The 21,691-nt window shown below is 65.1% G+C and overlaps 1 protein-coding gene across 1 annotated transcript; it reads left to right on the top strand.

Moving 5' to 3' along the window:
* The first annotated feature begins 5,324 nt into the window (after positions 1-5,324).
* CBFA2T3 (CBFA2/RUNX1 partner transcriptional co-repressor 3) lies at positions 5,325-20,956 on the top strand. The gene is made up of 12 exons (XM_032195576.1): positions 5,325-5,373; positions 14,422-14,568; positions 15,473-15,550; positions 16,362-16,603; positions 17,002-17,091; positions 18,101-18,282; positions 18,432-18,682; positions 18,792-18,877; positions 19,097-19,292; positions 19,446-19,514; positions 19,654-19,844; positions 20,452-20,956. The coding sequence occupies exons 2-12, from the start codon at positions 14,448-14,450 to the stop codon at positions 20,740-20,742; spliced, it is 1,797 nt and encodes a 598-aa protein (XP_032051467.1). The 5' UTR covers positions 5,325-5,373; positions 14,422-14,447; the 3' UTR covers positions 20,743-20,956.
* The last annotated feature ends 735 nt before the right edge of the window (positions 20,957-21,691 follow it).

The following is a 21,691-nucleotide window of genomic DNA, read 5'->3' as shown; positions in this document are numbered from 1 at the left end:
AGCCCTGCTTTTAGCCTGGGAACTTGGAAACGATGCAGGTGGCCAGAGGCAGCCGCAACGTCCCCCGCTGCCACAGTGCATCTGGACCTTGTAACGAATCCCAGACCTCTGGGATGGCCCCGCCACGAGGCTGGGGCTCCCCATGGCGCGGCGCGGCACGGCATGGCATGGTGTGGCACAGCACCAACACCCTCCTGGTGCTTCTGTGCTGTCCTGGACAGAGCTGGAGTAGGGGCAGGCCGTGCTGGCCCAACTCCTGCTCGTTCCTATTGATTTTTGCAGGGACCCGAGGTGCTGGAAGAGCAGTGCAAACTAATTAAATTCCCACCGTTAAAGAGCACGGCGCAGGCAGCTGCAGCCCGTCGGGCGGGGAGCTCTGGCAGGCAGCCGGTACCTGCGGCTCAGCCAGGGGAGCAGGAGCAGAAACTGCACAGAGCTGGAGATGGGAGGGCAGCCGTGGAGCTTCAGCAGGGCCAGGAGATGCTTTCAGCTCCCCAGGCCCCTCTGCTGCAGGGGGGTCTCGCAGGGAGCGCAGGGACCCCACAAGAAGGACGGGGCTCTCAGGGAGGCTCAGCTCCTTGTGCCCCCTGTCCGGTCAGGGGACGTCACCGGGACAGGGAGCGGAGGAGCTGAGGGATCCTGTGCTGTGCTCCCAGTGTGCTGCGTGTGCTGGGCACCTGCTGGGGTTCTGCTCAGCACCTCTGGCACATTCCCTCAGGCCAAGAAGGGGACGTGCTGCTGGCTGAAAGCTGCTTACACCAGGGTGGTAGCAGTGTCTCCGTGCACCCCCAGGCACCAGGAGGCAAGGGGCACGAGGCCGTCTCCACTTAGGACAGTTTCCAGGCACCCCGTGGCAAAGAAAAGCTGCAAACACGGCCCCAGCAGCCCCGAAACCTGGAATTTTAAAGCATCCAGAGGGACGGCGACATATCCCAAAGCCTCCCAGTGTCTAAGCCGGGACGGTGATTTTTTGGAGGCTGCGGTGCAGGGCGCGCCGGGATGATAAGCAGTAGGGCCCGGTTTCCCTTTGAAAGGGAAGCAGGAACGAATCTGTCAGCCAGGAAAACATGATTTTTTTTTCCTTTTCATGTTCATGGAAGTTGTGCAGAAGCCGCAAAGCCCTCAGCTCACTCCCCACAGGCAGTGACAGGCAGGGGCTGCTCCCACCAGCCTTCATCCCAACAGCGGCGAGGGCCAGGGCGGTGGCGGGGCGGGGGGCTGCGACGCCGGGAGCCCCCGCGAGCGGGCGCAGGGGGAAGCCAGGCACAAACGAAGCCCCTTTCTTAAGAAAAGCTGGCGAGAGGCGCTTCCTGAGCAGCAGATGTCCCCACGGCGGATGCAGCTGCGGCGGGCGATAGCCGGCGCGCGGGCGAGCTGTCTTCCCCGGCCGCTGGCTCCCCACCAGCCCCTTATCTCCCCCGTGCATTCCCTGCCAAATTGCCCTGCGGGGAAGGGGAGCACCAGCCTGGGCTCCAGCTGCAAGCAAAATGCCAAGGGGAGAGCGCTAGGGGCTGCAGGGGATGGATTTAGGAGCTGGGATTAAGGCCACCACCTCCGTGCACGCAGCCAGGGTGAGGGGCTCTGCATCACCAAGGGCTCACTTGGTGCTGCGCCGGGCTGGCAGCCCTGGCACAGCCAAAGCACCGCAGAGAGGCACCCGGGGATGCTCAGCTCCCTGTGAGGCTGTGTGTAGAGACGGAGAGACCCAGACGGGCAGCCAGACTCCTGGGGGTGACACAGGAAACCTGCGGCATGCCGGGGCTGAGCGCGGGCACGGCTCGGTGCCTTCGCCCCCAGATGAGCCCCGGCGCGGCGGAGCAGGTCTGCGCGGCGGCACGGGGATGACTCACGGCACGGCGAGGGGGAAGGTGCTTGCTGAGAAACCAGCAGCAAGGGCTCTCTTACAAGGCTTGAGGCTTGGGAAGGGGGGACATCCTCCTCTGTGCACCCACAGCAGGCAGCACCTGCGAGCAGAAGTGGTGCCCTGCGGTGCCATCACCGCCCCAGGGGGCCACGGCACCTGGAGGGCAGCGCTGGTGGGCACAGGGCTGGTGCTCAGCAGCAGGAGATGCCATCTCCTCGCCACGAAGGGAGCATAAATTGACACAACACGTGTGCTTCATCCCCACGCCAGCCGGCTGCACGCAGGTCTCGGGCTGCTGTGGGACCCACGCGTGTCCGTGGGGTGCGTGGCAGTGGCGGGGAGGGCTCCGGAGTGGGCTAAGGGGCACGAAGGGGTTAAGGCGGGGAAGTTTGCTCACTCTCGGCAGTGATTTAAACCAGACAGAAAGGTTCTGTCATCCATCACGCTAACAGCCAGATCATTGTGTTTTAAAGTGTCTGTAATTGCAGCAATACAGAGACTGGGAGGAAGATAAAGGCTGGGAAGATGCAAATGCGGAGGGGAAAGCACCAGCCCCCAGCACCAGCACCCAGCACCCGCTGTGAGGGGAACCCAGCCAGGGACAGGGCAGCCCTGCGTAGGGTTGGGGCTGGATCAGAGCACCTGGGGGGTCACCTCGGTGCCCCCCTGCCCTCACTGGGGACAGTGCAGCCCAGGGAGCACCCAAAAAAGTACACAAACTGACCCAGGGATGAGCGCAACGCTTTTGGACATGGCGCAGGTTTCATCCCCAAAATATCGCATTTTTTTGAGCTGGCCTCGCCGCCAGCTCCATCGTCATCCCTGGTGTAGCACAAGGTGACACTTCCCTACCCATCTCCTGTCTGCTGGGCTCCAGGGATGGCACAGGACGGCAGGTGACAGCCTGCTGCAGGCGAGGAGGTGGCACGGGCACGGCCACGGGTGCCCGGGTCTGTCCCGGCGGCCGAGGCCACGTGCGAGCGCGCTGGCAGGGCATTATTAACATTCAGACGAGGCCCGCCGAATAAAGCGAGCTAACACAAATGTTTATTTTCTCAGCGGTGAATTATGACTTCAATAGACCAAAATTACAGGCTGCGCGCGCGGAATAGAAACGAGGCAGACCCTGCCACCCAAACGCCGCCGGGGGGGACGCGGCAGGGTCCCCCCCCTGCCCACGGTGCCCCGTGCACATCGTGGTGCCGCTGCCACCAGCTCGTCCCACCACGGGACTCAATAGCATCCTGCATCTACACCCAAAATGAACCAAAGCTGGCAAGGTTGCAGCTGGTACCTGCAGGTCGCTGGGCGCGGAGCCAGTGCTGGTCACCCTTGGGTTCTGGCTGGGCTTCACCCGCTGGACATTTACTGGTGGGTTTCAGCATGAATTTAGCAGCTTGCAGGGCGTGGGGCGCACATGCAGGACAGCATATTTGGCTGAGAGCGTGGCCACCCCCACAGCTCCCTCCTGAAATTGGGGTTCAGCCTTGGGAAGCGCTCTTGGGATGCCTGGGTGCTCCAAGAACCGGGGACGTGTGCGCTGGGGGGGGTTGCACCATGCACCACGTACCCAAATTCACCCACGCCGTTGCATTTGCATGTGCCAGCCGGGGCTGCTGCTGCACGGCGTGCAGCTGTGCGCGGGGGCGGATGGTGCTGCGCCCGCGGGGCCTCGATGGTGGGGCCGTGGTGCTTCCAGTGAGGGGCTCCTGGGGCAACCCCAGTGCTCGGGGCAGGGAGATGCAGGGCAGGAGGAGGGCTCCGTGCACGGCAGCAGGAGCTGGGAGGGGGTGACCCTGCCAGCACCTTGGGGTGGGATGAGGCACCATCCTGTGACCCGAGGTGATGCAGGTGGGAGCTTGGACACGCAGTAGTTGTTTACTGGCCATGCAGAATTATTTACTAGCCACACAACGGCCACTTAGTGGCCACGCAATGGTCGTTTGGCAATTGCACAACGGCCACGCAGCGACCACGCGACGTGCACGTTGTGCAGAGCCTGTGCCCTCTGCAGAGGTGGTGCCATGAGTGCCCCGGCAGTGCTGGTGCCCCAGTGGAGCCCCATTGCCCGGCAGGGCCCTGCCGTGGTCCCCAGCGCCCTGCGCCCCGGGGAGAGCAGCGGATGAGTAATGCAACAAGCACCCGGGCGCAGGGGCTCCTGGCGGCAACTCGCAGAGGGAAGGCAGCTGCCAAGCCGAGTAATTACGCAAAGAGGCAGGGCTTCAGCTCGCAGGGAAATTAGCAGGGCTTGCGCTAGCCAGCAACAACATCGTAGTAGGGTTTGGGGGGGGGAGAGGGACGCTTTTAGTGCCCCCCCAGCCGGCACAGGGCACGCAGGATGGGTGTGCTGGGCACCCAGCGTGGGCAGGGGGCCACCTCCGTGGGCATCCCCGAGGTGCCGGTGCTGTGCGGCCACCTGGGGCAGCCTGGATGAGGCCGTGTGGGGTGGGGGGACCCCGAGGCCAGGCTGCGTGGGTTGCGGGGTGCCCGTGGGGCTCGCCCTGCACAGATGTTGCAGCTGCATGTGGGGCTGCTCCCACTGCAACCCCGACCCGTGGGCATCCCCGGGGCAGCCGGGGACGGAAGCAAAGCGAGCGCAGCCCCAGCCCCTCGCAGCCCCCCCAGTCCTTGGGGTGCCAGCCCCCTGCCAGCCCAAGCCCCACGCTGACACCTCCCAAACCCTGCAAACCCCCAGCCCCAGCCCCTTGTTGCCCCCAGAATCATTTACACCCCCCAACCCTCATCAACCCCCCAACCTTTCCCACCCCCCAACCCTCGGCATCCCCCCAGCCTTCCCCACCCCCCCGCAGCCCCCAACCCCCGCGCACCCCCTCCCACCCCCACCCCCTCTACATCCCCGTGTCCCCGCGCAACCCCCTCTCCCTTGTCCCCCCTCCCTCCCCTTAACCCCGGCTCCCACCGCCCCCTCCCCGACCGCGCACCGGGGGCGCTCCCCCCCCCTTCTCCGGCGGCGGCGGCGGGGCGCCCCCTGCCGGGATCGGCTGCGGCTCGGTGTAAGGCGGCGGCGGGGGCGGGCGGCGCTCACTCCGGGGCGGGCGGGCGGCGGGGCGGCAGCGGGGGCTGCGGGCGGCCCGGCCCGGCACGGAGCTCGGCCGCGGGCGCCCCGGGGCCGGGGCGCGGCGCCGGGGGATGCGCAGGGGGTGAAGCGACCCCCGCGGCTCTCCCCCGGGCTTCTCCGCCCTCCCCCTTCCCGGCGGCGCCCCCCCTTTCCCTTCCCTTCCCCTCCCCTTCCATACCCACCCCTTGGTGTCCGTCCCCGGGGGGGGGGCAGCGCCCCGATCCCCCGGGCTGGCGGCCCCCGGCGGCGGTGGCGAGGGGCGGCGGGCAGGTGCCGGGGGCGGCAGCCGCCGCCGAGGGGCCGCGCTCCGGTTCTGCCGGCCTTAACGGGGCCGGGGCCGTCGCCGCCGCCGGGGGCCGCCGCCGGTTCTGCCCGCACCGCTCGGCTCTGCCTCGGGACTTAGCGCACGCCGCCGCCGCGCCACAGCACGGTAAGGGCCGGGCACGGGGCGCCGGGGGCGCGGGGAGAGGAGAGCGGGGGGCTGCCGGTGGTGTTAGGGGGCTGCCGGTGGTGTTAGGGGGCTGCCGGTACCCGGGGGATGCTGCTGGTACTCGGGGGTGCTGCTGGTATTCGGGGGTGCTGCCGGTACCCGGAGGCGCTGCCGGTGCGCGGGGGACCGGGATGCTGCCGGTACCCGGGGGTGCTGTCGGTGTCGGGGCGCTGCCGCCGCCTGCAGAAAGCCCCCGGTGCGCAGCGCTCGGGGGATGCTGCCGGTGCCCCGGGGGTGCTGCTGGTACCCGGGGAACGCTCCCGGAGCCCGGGGGTGCTGCCGGTGCCCGGGGAACGCTCCCGGTGCGCAGCGGTCGGGAACGGGGACGGTGTCGGGGAGGCTCCCGGTGCCCCAGCCCGCTCCGGTCCCTGGCAGGGCAGCGGGGCCCGGCCCGGTTCCCCCTCCCCGGAGGCGACAGCAGCCGGGGCGAGGGCGCATCGGAGCCTCCGGCAGTGCCCGGGGGCGCTCCCCCGGGGGCAGGGGGCGGGCGGGGGGCGAGGGTCGGCGCTGCCCCCGGGGGTCCGGGGGGAACGGGGAGGCTGCAGCTCGCCCGCCGCGCCCAGGGCTCCCCCCGCGCTGCCCCCGTTCGGCTGCTCACGGGCACCTTTTGCTGGATTTTTCTTTTTTATTATTATTATTTTTTTATTATTTTTTTTTTCCCGTTAGCCGAGAAAAACTTTGCAACTTCCCTTCGGTGCCGGAGAGCTGCCGCCGCTGCTGCCGGGTTTCATTTTGTTTTTTTAATTCGGGGTCACGTGCGCCTTGACAGTGCCTTTGGATCTAAGCGATGGTCTCGTCTCTCGCTTAGAAAGGAGCTCCGGAGCTCTTCCCTCTGTTGTTTTCTCTCTGTTCAGGAACAAAGAGATTTTTCTGCCTTTAATTAAAAGGAATATTAATCCCGCGCTCCTTTGTCGAGCGCCTCGAAGACGCTCTGCAGCCGTTCGCCTGCTCGGCACCTCGGCGGGGTGAGCTCTGCTGCCTTGCACGGAGGCAGTCGGGGCACGGAGATGCTGGGGATCCATCCTGAAAGCGCACGGCGAGTGCAGAGCAGCGGCCAGGCAGGATGCTGAGGGCCCCGGCGCCCGCCGCCCCGCGCTGGTGCTCGGGTGAGGAGCTGCTCGTGGCCCCGCGGAGCCCTGAGGCGCACGGAGAAGTTTGGGGGCTTGCTTTTGGGGAGCCCTGGGAAGGAGACCGGAGATGTGCTGAGCTGTGTGCGGCTTTTTCCCCTCCTGCTGCCTCCCGGCAGGCCCAGCTGTATAGGAGACGCGTTGGGGTGCAGGGAGGAAAAGCCTGGGGGGCACGGGCAGCAGGGGCCGTGCTCCCGTGGTGCTGGGTGCTGGCGCGGGGCTGGCCGCTTGTTTTGGGTGCGGTAGCAGCCAGGCCTTGCGTGGATGCAGGATTTGCCTCTTACAGCGAGGACTTGCAGGGTGAAGGATGCAAAAACGCTCTGGTGTTGTGTAGGTTCCGTGGGTTCGGAGGGTCGAGCAAGCTCCAGGCTCTGCCTGTTTCTGTGGCACGCGTGGGAAGGGGGCTCGGGGCTGCGCTGGCAGCTCGGGGACCCCGCGGCGTGGCTGGGGTGGGCTGCGTGCGCCCGTCCTGGGTGTGCTGTGGAAATGGGCTCTCGGCTCCGCTCGCTGCATGCAGGCAGCTCAAATCCCCCTCGGGCTCTCGGGGTGGTGCGGCTCCCTGCCTGCGGCCGTGCAGCCTCCCTGCACCCCGGGGAAGAGGTGCGGGGTGCTGTGAGACCCCCAGGGCTGAGAGGCACCCCGTAAACCATTAAACATCTCTTAACGGGTTCAGGGCATTGCTGGCGAGCTGGACTCGGAGCACAGGGATACTGGCGAGGTGTAAGCGTGTGCTGGCAGCGGGATGTGTGCTCCTGTCCCCACGGCACAAGGGACACCAACCACAGCCACCAGCACTGGTTCTGCCCCTGGCTGGACTGGTGCAGTTGCGGGGTGTGCAGCATTCGGGCAGATCAGGGCCTGATCCTGCAGCTGGGCTGGGAAGGAGCAGGGAGCTCGGTGCAAAGACGGGGTGAAATGGGGCGACCCAAAGCGGGGGCACTCAGCAGGGGCTTTGTGATGGACTGGGCAGGGCGAGGCCAGGCTGGGGCACAGAGGTGAGAGCCCACCGGGTGCCGAGCTGGCGTTAGTGCCCCTGCCCGGCTCTGGGCTTATTTTTAGATTTCCTGAAGCTTGTTTTCTGCCTTCCCTCCCCGCTCGCTCAGCCTCCCCAGAGGCAACCCCACCTTGACAAGCCCACAGCTTTCCTTCGGAAGATGCTGACCAATGTTTCCAGAAAGCATCCGAAGGATTTCCTGTTTATTTTTCAAAATTCTCATTAATATTTTTTTTTATTTTTTTTTTTTTTGTCTCCTGCGTTATTGCATTAAATCTCGCACGGGCAAAATTGCCTTGAAATGGAGCCTGTGGTTAAAAAGAGACAAAGAGTCAGCGACGCAGCAGCCCGGAGGCTGTGGGGATGCACCGCTGGATTCGGCACCCCCCTCGGAGCCGTCACCGTCCTGGCGCCTCTGGGGCAGGATCTGGCCCGGCATCCCCGGGGAGCTGGCGGTGCCTCGGCGTTCCCACGCTGCAGGGACCTGCACGGAGCTCCCCGCCAGCTTTCGGAGAGGGACTGCTTCCCTTCCCAACTGCTCCGTGCTTCCAAAGTGCCCCCAACCCCCTTGTTGCTCGTGCCACTTGTCCCTGCTCGAGGCCACCTCCGGACACAAGTGTCCCCGTGCATACGTGGCTGCAAAAATGGCACGGAGTGTTTCATCCTGGGGCTCTGCCTGTTTGAGGAGTGCGTGGCTCTGCAGCTTGTGCAGGAGCCTGGTTTTGGGGTGCCCCTCCTGCAGCTCGTCACCGGATCGGTCGCCCTTTCGGCACGGACGCCGTGGCCTGGTGGCCTCATGGCACGCCGCTCGCTGCTGCAAGGAGGATGTGAGCGCAGAGCAGGGCAGCCCCGAGCCTCGCACCACCCTGCGTGCCCACGCAAAGCCTGGTGCTCAAGCCCTCTGTTTGCTCGCCGTGTTTGGAGAGCATATTTAATTTCCAGGTGCGCGGGACAGCTGGGGAGCAGCGAGGGCGTGTGCGTGCCCACCTCCTCCTGCGCCCACGAGCTGCTGGTGGGACGGGGCAGGCACAAAGCTCATGGTCATGAGCCAGGATCCATCCTGTGCTCCCCCAGCACCTGGGGAGCGAGTCCCACACTCAGGAAGATGTAGAGGGGACGTGGGGACCCCACTCGTGGCTTTTCTCTCTCAGGCTGCCCGGTGGCGTTGTCCCACGCCGCCGTCGGCTCTTGCGCCCCGGCGCTCGGTCCCGAGACGGTTTTACAGGCAAGGCTGAACTGCACAAAATGTTCGACTTGTAAAATATGTAGCGTGAGAAAATAGCCTTTTCTGCTCTCCTCCTCGCCGCCGCGGCTCCCCCTGCCCCATCTGCTTGCTTGGAAAGCTTCCCGCAGCCGGGGAAAGAGGGAGGGGGGGGGGGGGGTGCGAGGCCGGCGCAGCTGACGGCACGAGGGTCACCCGGCGATCGCCGCCGGGACGGCCGGGCTGCAGGATGGTGCTCGCCCCGTGGGCATCGTGGGCACACCCAGGGTGTGTTTGGTCCACGATGCGCGGGCAGTGAGTCCTCTGCAAGTGGCCGTGTGGCTTCGGGGGCTGCTGTCCCCCGGGGATGTTGTGGGGATGGCACCGGGAGAGGTGGCTGGGCTGTGCCGCGGTCCCGGAGCGATGCAGGCACCTCTGGTGGGGTTCCCAAAATGGGGGGCGTCACGGGGAGGGCAACGGGAAATACCCCTGTGAGGCGCCCGGCCGGGGGCGGGGAGGGAGCCGAAATCCCCGGAGCTGGCGACGAGCCATTGTTTTCACCAGCCACCTTAATCCATCATTATCTGGGCATATTTCGGATCCTTGCCAAGAGCAAGGTGGGAAGGGGGGGGGGGGGGGGGGGGGGGGCTGTAAGCATGCTTTCCCTATTCCCCTGCCATCCTTTTTGCTGCCTGTGTGTAATTAACAGAGTAATTAAAAACAGGATGAGTTAATTGGTATTCATTTATGTGGCAGATGTTTTTAATTGAGATACGAAACAATTTACCTGTTTACATAAACAATAGCAAATGAAGGCTTGTAAAACAGAGAGGGCTTTTTTTTTTTTTTTTTTCCTTTTTTTTTTTTTTTTTTTTTGAGGAAAATCAGAATAACCTCCCTCTCCCTCCTTCTCCCTCCACCCTGGCTCCAGCTGACCGGCAGCTGATGGCTGTGGCCCTGGGGGGGCTGCAGGTCCTTGGGGGGGCTACTCAGGGCAGCGGGCAGGGCTCCGGGGTCCCTGATTCCCCGGGGAGCGCGGGCACCTCTGCGGTGCCCACCCAGCCAGGGGCTGCAGGGAAAGGGAAGGAAATTGGGATGTGCCAAAGGGAAACCCACCGTGCTCCCTGTGTGGGGTGGCTGAAAGTGTCCCAGGTTAGGGCACGGCTCAGGGCACCCATGGGTGAGGGATCCCGAAATCCACCGGCTGCGTGGCGTGGTGCATGGCGTGGATTTTGGGGGAGCAGGGAGTGTGCTGCCCGTGGTGTGAGCATCTCTGAGAGCAGGGGATGCCCGAGCACCGTGGGGTGCCCGCAGTGCCGGGTGCGTCTGTGTGCTGCCCGGCTTCCTGGCGGCGGTGGCTCTGCAGCCACAGCTCCCCGTTTGCAGGGCGCCTGCAAGTGCCTCGCCGGGCCTGGAGCTGCCAGAGGCCAGGTTTCGTTTACGTCTTCTGCAGAGGCTTTAATTAATTTGATTTCCTTTTAAAAGGCTTCATTTGTGCTGACTGGTGCTGGGGCTTGCATCGCTTCCCCGCTTCCCCCCCCCCCACCCTCAACTCCTCCCGCACCCTGCAGCCCGGCTCCCCAAAATGTGCTGCTTCAGGGAAACATCACAAAGTTGTCAGAGCGAGGAGGAGACACCGGTGCCACCTGTGTAGGGTGGTGGGAGCCGTGTGGGGTCCCCATTTCCTCCTGCACCCCTCAGCTCTGCCTGGATCCAGCCCTTGGCAGAGCAGCCTTCCCTCAGCTGGGCACTGCCAGCACCTCGCCGTGGGGTTCCCCATGGGTCCAGCGCCCCAGCCCCAGCTGCTGCTCCTTCTCCACCCCCTCACCTCTTTCCAAAGCCCCCTGGGGACATGGGACACCCCAGCCGTGGCTGTGTGATAGGCCTGGAGGTGCGCAGCATCCTTCTGGCACACCACCATCCTGCTTCCCTCCCCTTCATGCACAATTTGGGGGTGAGCCACATCCTCCCCCACCGTGTTCCTGCCATCGTCACCATGTCCCAGGGGTGGGGACCTTTCCCCACGCCGGGGCTGTCCCCAGGAGCTGACAACAGGGTGCTGGGGAGGGTTTGTCCCGTGCGCCATGACCCCGGGGCGCACGGCTCCAGCTGCTCCTTGGGGTGCCCACGCTGGGATTTGGGGCATGGGCACCCCCACAACACCCCCGTTCTCTGCTCCAGGAAGGCACCGGGGTGGCTGGCGCTGCGTGCGCCCACCCTGGGGTGCTGGATGGAGCTCGGGGGCGCCGGCGCCCTGTGGTTTTCCCCCCACCCGTGCCCGGCTCGCACACGTGGGAGCGCGGCCGCCCGGCTGCCGGCGCGGAGCGCTGCCCTAACGCGGTCCAGATGGAGCGGCTCCGGCCCTCGCGATCTTATCGGGGAGTTGTTCTTGGCCCCCGTGGCACCAGCAGCTGAGCAGCAGGAATGCTTTCCTTTGTTTGGGAGGCAGCCTGGCTTCGGGGAGACGTCGCCTCCAGCATCTGGATTTCATTTGTGGCCATTTGGAGAGCATGAAGGATGCTGTTCTTTTAATTCCCTTTTAACCCCTTCCTCGATGGCAGAGCCTCGCCGGGAGGCTCGCAGGCAGCCGGAGCTTTCCGACAGCCTCTGCTGCACCGGGATGGCTCCGTGCCCACGGGAGCAGAGCGGGCACTGCCTTTGGGTGCCACGCAGCCACCCTAGGGCTAGCATGTCCCTGTCCTTGTCCCCAGCCACCCCAAGGCCTGGCTAAAGGGTGTGCAGAGAGCAGGGGGCACAGCAGGGGGATTTGCACCCCCAGGCTTGGGAAGCTGGCTGGCGCACGTGGTGCCCTGCTTTGGCACCCGCAGGGGTGGCAGTGGTCACGGTTGTGGCCGTGTGGCACCAGTGGGCACCAGCCCAGCCAGCACGTGGGGGGTTAAGGCCTCCGGTGTGACAAATCGGGGTCGGGGGGTGCGTGGGGTTCGGCATCTGATTCCCACCGGGAGGCAGGGCGGGGTACGGCCCCGCTCCGGCCAGCGGAGGAGAAAATACTAATCCTTTTATTTTTATATTATTACTTATTCATCTGGGCTGCACAGGCCTAATGGAAACCAGATGTAGGAAAACAGACACAGCCCCGAGCGGCTGGGACAAATTACCCCAAAGAAAAAGAAAAAAGAAAAAAAAAAGAAAAAAAAGGGAAAAAAAAAAAAAAAAAAAAAGGATTCCAGTGGAGTTTGAGCGGTGCCGGGGAATTGGTGCCACGCTCGGAGGCGCTGCCAGGGGGGGCAGAGCCTGGGCACGGGCTGGTGACCGCCTGCCACCGACGGGGAGGGCAGGACGGACAGAGGGACACGTGGCAGGACAGCAGGACACGGCCAGGCTGCTGTCACCGGTGCTTCAGAGCATCACAGGAGCTTCGTGGGGCTGGAGGCAAAAGCTGGGGCTTCCAGGGTGGTTTGGCGAAGCGAGGGGCAGCGCCCTGCTGCTGGCACGTGTGACGCCGCGGGGACGGTGCCACCGGGGCGCACGGGTGTCCCAGCAGCCTGGCTGTGTTTGCTTTGGGCTTTTCTGGGCTTCGGCACCGAGAAATCTGGCACTTCGGGGGCTGCCTCCTGCTCCTGTGCCCGCGCGGCGGTGTTTGGATTGCAAACGCAGCAGGAAAAACTTATGGCTTCAAGAGATGGAGGAGGGAAAAAAAAAAAAAAAAAAGTGAGAGAGAGAGAAATAACACACCCAGACGCAGTTTCCCCTGGTGTTTGTTCAGCTTCGTGGAGACTTTCCTCCTGATGGGAAGCTGCGGAGCAGCCGTGCCGGCGCCAGGATGAGCGGATTTGTGCTTTTTTCCCCCAAGCCCAGGCAGATCCAGGCCCCTCTGCTGCAGCCCCTTGGAGCCGGATCCGTGCAGGGAGCGTGGGGCAGGTGCCGTGGCACAGGGTCCCCAGGGTGCCACCTCCTCACCTTCTCCTCCAGCTGGATGAGCCCCTGGCCTCAGTGCCGTGCCCCTGCTTGGGGGGACGCAGGCCAAGGGGAAGGATGCCCGGATCCGTGCTTTGCCAAGGGGCAGAGGGTGATGTCCAGGGGTGCTGAGCCGAGGAGGGTTTGGCTGTGCCCTGTTGCATGCTTTATGGATGAAGGGACTGGCTGTGCTCACACCCACCTCGTGGTGGGCTCGTGGGGGCCACGTGGACGGCAGCCCCCCGGCCGTGCCAGGGCTCCCCCCCGTCTCCATGCATCCTGGGGACACTCAGCAGGGGCTGGGCTTGGCAGCATCGAGGGCACCCGTGGGATGTGGGCTGCAGGCTGACCTCTCCTTGTCACCCTTTTTGTCCTCGGGGCCGGATCCTGCTCTGCTGGTTGGCACAAAACCCGTGCTCTGCGTCCCTTCTGGTGCTGGAGCCTCGTGAGCCTGCGGACACATCTCCATGCGGGCAGCCAGAGCTGGTTCCAGTCCGAAGCACTGGACCCACCACCTCTCGTGCCTCCCCCACACCAGGGCTGTCCCTGGGGCTGTTACACCCGGCGTAAAGCTGCAGAGCCACACAACGGGCCCAGGAGGTGGGAGGGAGGCTGCAGGTCGGGGTGCGAGCCAGGCACCTCCCGGCATCGTTCCCAAACCCCCAGCATCTTCCAACAAGTCCCTTCTGTCCTGCCTGCAGGAGCCGTTCCCGAACCCCGTGGCAAGGAAAAGCAGAGGTGTTTTTCAAAGCATCCCGTTTATTTTGGCAGAGCCCGCAAACAAACTGCTGCTCCGTGGCAGAGGTGCTGTTTAGCCTTGGGGTTTCTCCTGTGCCTGGAGAAGGGAGAAGGGGGTGCAGAAAGGCAAAGCCCAGCACGCAGTGCCAGGATGGCCGTGCACACCAGCCAAGGACACTCACGCGGTGCCAGGGGTGCCGTGGGACCGCGGTGGTGACCTCCAGCCCTCCTGGCTCCCCGCTCCTCCCCACGTGGCATCAGCTGCAGGACGAGCCCTGCTAGCATCTTGCTCGGGACGAGGCCCCGGTTTTATTTAGCCCGGGCCACGTGCTCTCGCCGGGCTCGATTAATCTCCCGACAGTTGCAGCGGATTAGGCGTGCGCGTTAGATGAGCGGGTAGCAGCCGTGCCTGGTGGCGAGCCCGCTGCGTGCAGCGGGGACCCTGGCCAGGATGGTGACAGACCTGTGCAGCTGGCATGCTCGTGGCCACCTGGCACGGCACGGCACGGCAGCCTCTGGGCTGTGGGTGACACAGGGAGCAGCATCGTGTGCCACCCGTCGTGCACCCAGTATTTGCTGCCCATGCGCAATCCCTGCCCGGCACCACGATGCCCGCAATCGCCCTGGGGCTGGCGAGGTGCTAGCGGGCAGCCTGGGCATGGGATCCCCGAGGTAGCTGCTGGCAGGCAGGTGGCTTTGCAGGGATGGCATCGGTGATAATGTGCCCAGGCTGTGCTGTGTGCAAGGTGTGGAGCTCACGTGGCACAGGGCAGTGCCTACAGAGCCGTGCCCTGTCCCTTCTCCAGTGCCACACATCTGTGGAGGATGCAGGGCACCGTCCCCACCACCCTACAGGGACACAGGGCACCGGGCACCGTCCCCGCTTGTCCCCGCGCTCCCTCTCCACCTGGGGACCGGCGACACCCGAGATCCCCGAGGCCTTGACCCGCCGGGCAGGGGCTGTCCCCCGCGGCACTGCCCCGCTCACCGCGCGCGCCCTGTCCCCGCAGATCCCGCGGCGAAGCGGGCCGCCACCATGCCCGACTCGCCGGCCGACGTCAAGACGCAGCCCAGGTCCACGCCGCCCAGCATGCCGCCACCGCCGCCGGCTGTCACGCAGGGAGCCACGCGCCACCCCTCCTTCACGCCCAGCACCAGTGAGTACGGGGACGGGGAGGGGACGGCGGGCAGGGGGGCTGCCCGGCTCCCTCGGCCACGCGCTGCCTTCGGGATCCGTCGCGACCTCGTTGCGCTGCGCGGTGCTGGCCGTGCCGTGGGGTGGTGATCCTTGTTGGTGTGCTGGAGAAGGGATTTGGGCTGCGCGTGGGCTCTGCCTGTCCCCAGCGAGGTGCTTGGGGACAGGAACGCCCTGGTTTCCTGATGCGTGGTCACCAAACGGGAGCACGGAGCAGCTGGAGGAGGCTGCAGGGCTCGGAGCTGGGCACGGCCACGTGGGTGCGTGTGGCACCGGGCGGTGCGGGGCAGTGTCACGGCTGGCTGTGGTGGTGGGGACCTGCTGGCTGTGCCCAGGTGACAGAGTGGTGGCATCAAGGTGCTCTGTAGGGACTGCAGGTCCCTGCACGCTGGCTGCCGCGGCCCTGCTGCGCTCCCAAGCAGATGTTCTCTAATTAGAAATCGGATTGTGCTCTCTGCGCTCTGATGGGTTTTGCTTTTTAATCCGAGCCCTGCAGCGGATGCAGGGCTCCGGGATCCGTGTGCGGGGCTGGTGCGGGCGTCCCCATCCCGCTGGTGTGGGGACTGCGTGGGCAGCCTGCTGCCAGCCCCACCAGGGCTCGGGACGGAGTTTCGGTTGTTCTTGGTCTCGAGGAATTTCCACAAGCTGCCCCTCCAGCTAGGGCTGGGCAGGGACTGTACGAGGAGGGGGGCATCCTCGGAGCCTTTCCGTGGGCTGTGTGGGGTCGATGGACCCGGTTCCATCCCCGGCACATCGGGCTCCACGCGGCTTCGCCCGCAGGACGAGCGGGCCGTGCCCAACGGGACCCCCGGCCGAGAGCTGCCGCCTCTGCTCTCTCATCATAGCGTGTTTTATTTTGCTTGCAGATCGAGACGCTGGCCCTCCGACGTTTCTGCCTCGCGGCCGTTTTCATGGTTGCTTGAAATGGTCGATGGTCTGTCTTTGTAAGTAAAATGAAACGTACGCTCTAATGAGAGACCCGAGACGCAGCCCGAGCCCCCTCGGCCGGTGCCCCGGGCAGGGCTCTGCCCCCCCAGCCCCTCTCCTTGCCCCGTCCCAAGGATGCAAACCCCGGCCCCGGCCCGGCTGAGGGACACGTGCGGCGTCTAACTTAGTCACCACCTGTCGTGGGAATAAAAGCAGTTGTGGCCGGGGGTTATTTTCGGCACCTCTTTAGCGGGCGGCTGGGACCGGCCGGCCGGAGAGCGAGGGGGAGCCCGTGGAAGCAGCCAGGGCAGGCAGGGCTGCAGCACCCCGCAGCACCAGTACCACCAGGTCAGGGCGATGGTGGGAGCAGCACGGTGCGTGCCCGGGTGCTGGCGGAGGGGTTCGAGGCTGTTCTGCACAGGGGGGGACGGGCTGCAGGGTGCTGTCACCCGTGCTGCCCACGGAGAGGTCGCTGTGCCGAGGGCTGGCACGGGAACGGGGTGCGCCCTGCTGTGCGCCGGGGTCCTGCCCACCCCCTGGCGCTGGGTGCTGTGGGCAGCATCCAGGTGAAGGCTCCTGGATGGGCAGCGTGGGGAGCGCACAGCTTCTGGCAGCTCGTGGCTGCCAGGATGGCAAGGAGCAGGATCAGGCCCTCACCACAACCCGTCCACCACCCCTGCGTCTGCCCCAGGGGCGCAGCAGCACCCCCGGGCACCCCAGGCCGTGGGAGGACACTGGTTTCTCAGTGCCTAGCATGATGCTCGGGTCCCCCCAGCCCAGCGCCGTCCCCGCAGCGCCGTTCTCACCTCCCCTCCTCTCCGCTCGCAGTGATGAACGGCAGCAGCCACTCACCCACCGCCATCAACGGGGCCCCGTCCACCCCAAACGGCTTCAGCAACGGGCCGGCCACCTCCTCCACCGCCTCCCTCTCCACCCACCAGCTCCCACCGGCCTGCGGCGCCCGCCAGCTCAGCAAGCTCAAGCGCTTCCTCACCACCCTGCAGCAGTTTGGCAACGACATCTCGCCCGAGATCGGGGAGCGGGTGCGCACCCTCGTCCTGGGGCTCGTGGTACGTTCGCCGGGCGCGGGGACCAGTTTTGGGGAGCCCCTGGGGCTGGCGGGTGATGCTCCAGCCATGTCGCCGAGCGGGGCTTCTGATTTTTAATTTGGGGATGGAGGTGATGCTAAATGGGGAAGAGAAGCCTCTTGGCGCTGGGTTGACTTAAATTCTGGAAAAATGGGGGCGTCTTGCAGGGTCTGCATGGTTCCCAGGGTGGGAGATGGATGGAGAGGATGCCACCAGCGTGGCCGTGGTGTGGGGCTGGGTCCCCAGTGCTGGCACCACCAGCAAACCCTGCGGGGTTTTCCCAGAGCCGGTGGGGAGCAGAGCAAGGGAGCAGCACCAGGGGGCACAGGGTGGGCTGGGGGCTGCGTGCGGCCGGCGCTGAGCCCGGGCTGTCCCCGCAGAACTCCACGCTCACCATCGAGGAGTTCCACGCCAAGCTCCAGGAGGCCACCAACTTCCCACTGCGGCCCTTCGTCATCCCCTTCCTGAAGGTGGGTGCCCTGCACGGCCCCGGGGCGCATAAATCCCCCCCTCACGGGCAGTCCCGTCAGGCCAAGGCGCTCGTGGAGCTGTTTGCAATAACACGCAGGGTTAGGCCCATCTGGAAACCATTTGCAATTCATTAAAAATCTCCCCCCCCCCCCCTTTTTTTTTTTTCTTTAATTTTCCTTCTGATTTCGTGCTGACTCTGCACTGCCACCCTGCTCCGGAGGGATTCGCTGACTGCTGGCACTCCTGGCACCACGGGCACGGGTGGCAGATGTTTGAGCCTGGCATCGCTCACCCCTCGTTAGCAAAGGAGTGAAAAAAAAAACGTGCCCCCAGCCACCTTTGCAGCCCTTGCAGCAGGAAGCCACCCCGCAGGGAAGGCAGAGCCGAGCAGGGCTGATCAGGGGGGGCACGGAGCCCCCCACCACCTCGCCAGGGGGTGTCCCCGAGGCCAGCAGCACTCCCCGTGCCGCCGGCCGCCCCGGCACCCTGCTCCAGCTGCTTCCACCTTGGGCTCCAGCTGCTTCTCATTACCCTAAGTGCAAGCAGCCGGGCGCGGCGTGCTTCCCAGACTCAGGGGCTTTTTTGGTTTTCGGGGTCGTTCCCTCAGCCGGGGAAGGGGCGGGAGCTGCAGCGTGCCTCTCCTCCCCGAGCGCTAACGCGTCCAACAGATGGGGCCTTGGCTGCCGATCAGCTGCCTAAAGAGAAAAGCAGAGCTGGCAGCAGCAGGGCCCGGGCAGAAATGTGTTTCTGCTGCTTCAGGGACAGCACTGGGGGGGGAGCGCACGGGGGCGTGGGCAGCTCACGGCACCCTGGTGCCCCGTGGGTGCCAGGAGGGTTGGGGGTGGCCCCGGTGCCGAGCGCGCACCCCAAAGGGCTCCCCAGAGCTGAGGGCTCAGGTCCCCAAGGTGAAAACTGGAGGGATGGGGAGATCGAGGGTGGCTGGGGTGGATGATTTTTGGGGAGCGTGGCTGTGCCGTGGTGGGCTCTGGACTCCTGCTCCCCTCTCAGGCCAACCTGCCGCTGCTGCAGCGCGAGCTGCTGCACTGCGCCCGCATGGCCAAGCAGAGCCCGGCGCAGTACCTGGCGCAGCACGAGCAGCTGCTGCTGGACGCCAACGCCTCCTCTCCCATCGACTCCTCCGAGCTGCTCCTGGAGGTCAGCGAGAGCGGCAAGAGGAGGACACCAGACAGGTGAGGGCGCACGGGGCGCCGCTTTTCGGGGCGCACCCCCCCGGCACGGGGCGCTGGACGCGGGAACGGGCACCCGGGCGCGGAGCTGCGCACGGATGCTCGGGGACCCCGCGGGGACCGACCTCTTCTGCACCCCCCCTCCCCCCCAGGACCAAAGAGAACGGTTTGGACCGCGACCCCCTGCACCCCGAGCACCTCAGCAAGCGGCCGTGCACCATGAGCCCCGCGCAGCGCTACAGCCCCAGCAACGGGCTGAGCCACGCGCCCAACGGGCTGCCCCCCCCCGCCGCCCCCCTGCCCCAGCACTACCGCCTCGAGGACATGGCCCTGGCGCACCACTACCGCGATGCCTACCGCCACGCCGACCCCCGGGAGCTCCGCGAGCGCCCGCGGCCCGCCGGTGAGCTCAGCGGCCCCCGAGCCCCCTGGTTTGGGGAGGTGGGGGACACGGCGTGGGGTTGGGGGCGATGCCGGGGTGACCCCCCCCTAATCCTGCGCTCGTCTTGCAGCGGTGCACGGGGCGCGCCAGGAGGAGGTGATCGACCACCGGCTCACCGACAGGGAGTGGGCGGAGGAGTGGAAGCACCTCAACAACGTACGTAGAGCCCCCAGCCTGCCCCCCCAAATTGCTGCATGCACGGGGCAGCCGTGCTGTGCCCGCCCCGCTTTGCTCCCCGCTCCCACCGTGTCCCCCTGTGGTTTTCCTCCCAAGCATCCTCAGCTCCCACAGCCCCCAGCACCACCCTGCACGGCCCAGATATCCCCCCAGCGCCCAGCACCGTGTCCCCCAGCCCCTCCGTTGCCCCCCCAACAGCTGCTGAACTGCATCATGGACATGGTGGAGAAGACGCGCCGGTCGCTGACGGTGCTGCGGCGGTGCCAGGAGGCCGACCGCGAGGAGCTCAACCACTGGATCCGGCGCTACAGCGACGCCGAGGACATGAAGAAAGGCAGCCCCCCCTCCGCCCGCCCCCACAACAGCTCCTCCAGCTCCGAGGCACCCCAGTTAGGTATTGACCCGGGGGGGCTGCAGCCCGGCCCCGGCCCCTCTCCGGGGTGCCCGTGCCGTTCCCCTGGGACCGGCTCGGCCGGCGGGTCGGGTCACGGGGGGGGGGTTGCCTTTTGCTAACGGCGTTGTCATCTCCCCCCTGGCTCCTTCGCAGACGCTCACCGGGACTTCGCACCGCGGCCCCTCTCCGGTTACATGCCCGAGGAGATCTGGAGGAAGGCTGGTGAGTGTGGCCCCGCCAGCGTGCCCAGCCGGCAGCGTCCCCGCTGCGTCCCCTCCCCGTGCCCGCGGGGCCGGAGGGGGCTGGGAGCCCCCCAGGGTCCCTGCACGCCCCGTGCCACGCTCGCCCGCCTTCCTTCCAGAAGAAGCTGTGAACGAGGTGAAGCGTCAGGCCATGTCCGAGCTGCAGAAGGCCGTGTCGGATGCCGAGCGCAAAGCCCACGAGCTGATCACGACGGAGCGAGCCAAGATGGAGCGAGCCCTGGCCGAGGCCAAGCGCCAGGCTTCGGAGGACGCCCTGACCGTCATCAATCAGCAGGAGGACTCGAGCGAGGTGGGGCTGGCGGGCATGAGGCCGGGGGGGGGACGGGGTGGGTGCTGGGGACCTGCTCAGCAGCACCGGGGTGGCTGCGGCACCGCTGGTGGGGATGGGATGGGGAGCGTGGTCTGGCACGGGGTATGCGTGGTCTGGGATGAGGACGCATGGTCCAGGATAAGAAATATAAAGTCAGGGATGTGGCACATGGTCCAGGATGTGACACAAAATCCGGGATGAGGTGCACGGTCCGGGATGGGTTATGTGGTTTGGGCTGTGGTGCACGGACAGGGTTTGGGTACGGGGTTTGGGACGTGGTGCACGGTCCAGGATGGGGTGTGTGGTTTGGGATGTGGTGCACGGACTGGGATGGGGTACATGGTCCGGGATGGGTCGCACAGTCCAGGAATAAGTATGTGGTTTGGGCTGTGGTGCAGGGACTGGGTTTGGGTACATATTTAGGGCTGTGGTGCACGGTCCGGGATGGGGTATGCGGCTTGGGATGCGGTGCGCAGCCTGGGTACGTGGTTAGGGCTGTGGCTAACGGTCCGGGATGCAGCACCCAGCCCAGGAATGGGGCTCTGCACGCCCCAGCACTGAGGTTGGCCCCCCGCTGTCCCCGCAGAGCTGCTGGAACTGCGGGCGCAAAGCCAGCGAGACCTGCAGCGGCTGCAACACCGCCCGCTACTGCGGCTCCTTCTGCCAGCACAAGGATTGGGAGAAGCACCACCACGTCTGCGGGCAGACTCTGCAGGGGCTGCCGGCCCCCGCCACCGCCCCCACACTGCCGGGGGGCTCGGCGCAGCCCGAGGGGGTGCCCCCCATGGCCAGCAGCCCCAGCGAGACGGGCTCGGGGGCCGCGTCCCGCGCCGGCACGCCGGCCACCCCGGCCCCGTTGGAGAGCGCGTCCCGCTGAGCCGCCCCCCCCCCCCCCCCGCTGCCGCCACCGCCGCGGCGCGCCAAAAGAACCAGACTGCACTCGATGCAATTTCCTCAGCTACCTGACTCGTGTGACCTCCAAAACGACCTCTCTATCTCTCACAAATAATCCTCACGGATCCTCAAACCGGGCTTTAAGTGGAGTTTAAGGCAAACGCCGGTTCTTCTCTGTTCTCTCTTCGGTCTTTTGTTTTGGCTCTTTTTTTTTTTTTTTTTTGGTTGGTTTTCTAGCGTTTGGGGGATTGCTGTTCGTTGCTACCGGGTGTTTTTTTTTTTTTTAATATATATATTTTTATATTTTTATTTTTCTCCTCCTTTCTGGATGAGGGGTTTGCCGCAGGCTGGCCGCGCCATGCGGCGCTGCCCAGGAGCTCGCTCGCAGGAGGAAGGAAACTTCTTTTCTTCGTCTCTCTTTCTCTTTTTCTTTTTTTTTTTTTCCTCTTTTTTTTTTTTGTAAAAAAAAAAATAAAGAAAATAAAAATGAAAACGTCGGACTCTTTGGCTTTAAGTAAGATATTGTAAAAAAAAAAAAAAAAAAGGAAAAAAAAAAAAAGAAAAATCAAAAAAAAAAAAAACCAGACACCGCCAAGTCAAGCGGCGTGCCAGAAGCTCACCTGTAAACTACCTTGCTAGCTAGCCAAGAACAGACCAGACTCACCTCTGCTCCAAAGGAAATCCAAAAACGAGAAAGATCCAAACGTCTCTCCACTGCCAAAGTTCGTTTCGTTCTGTTGTCGCTTGCTCCGACGCTTCCCGTCCTCGCTGGCCGGGGGGAGCCCGGCGCGCCTGGGGGTTGGACGAGTTTCTATCCTAAAATAAAGCAAAAAAAAGAATTTTTTTTGTTTTGGAAATAAACAGAGGAGCGCTCCCCAAGTGGCATGGGGGGCACGGGCAGGAGCCCCCGGGTTTCCCTACCTCTGCCCGCC

This window comes from Aythya fuligula, chromosome 12 (assembly GCF_009819795.1).
Source record: "Aythya fuligula isolate bAytFul2 chromosome 12, bAytFul2.pri, whole genome shotgun sequence".
NCBI classification, from domain to species: Eukaryota; Metazoa; Chordata; class Aves; order Anseriformes; family Anatidae; genus Aythya; species Aythya fuligula.
This window is presented reverse-complemented; position numbering and strand designations above follow the sequence as displayed.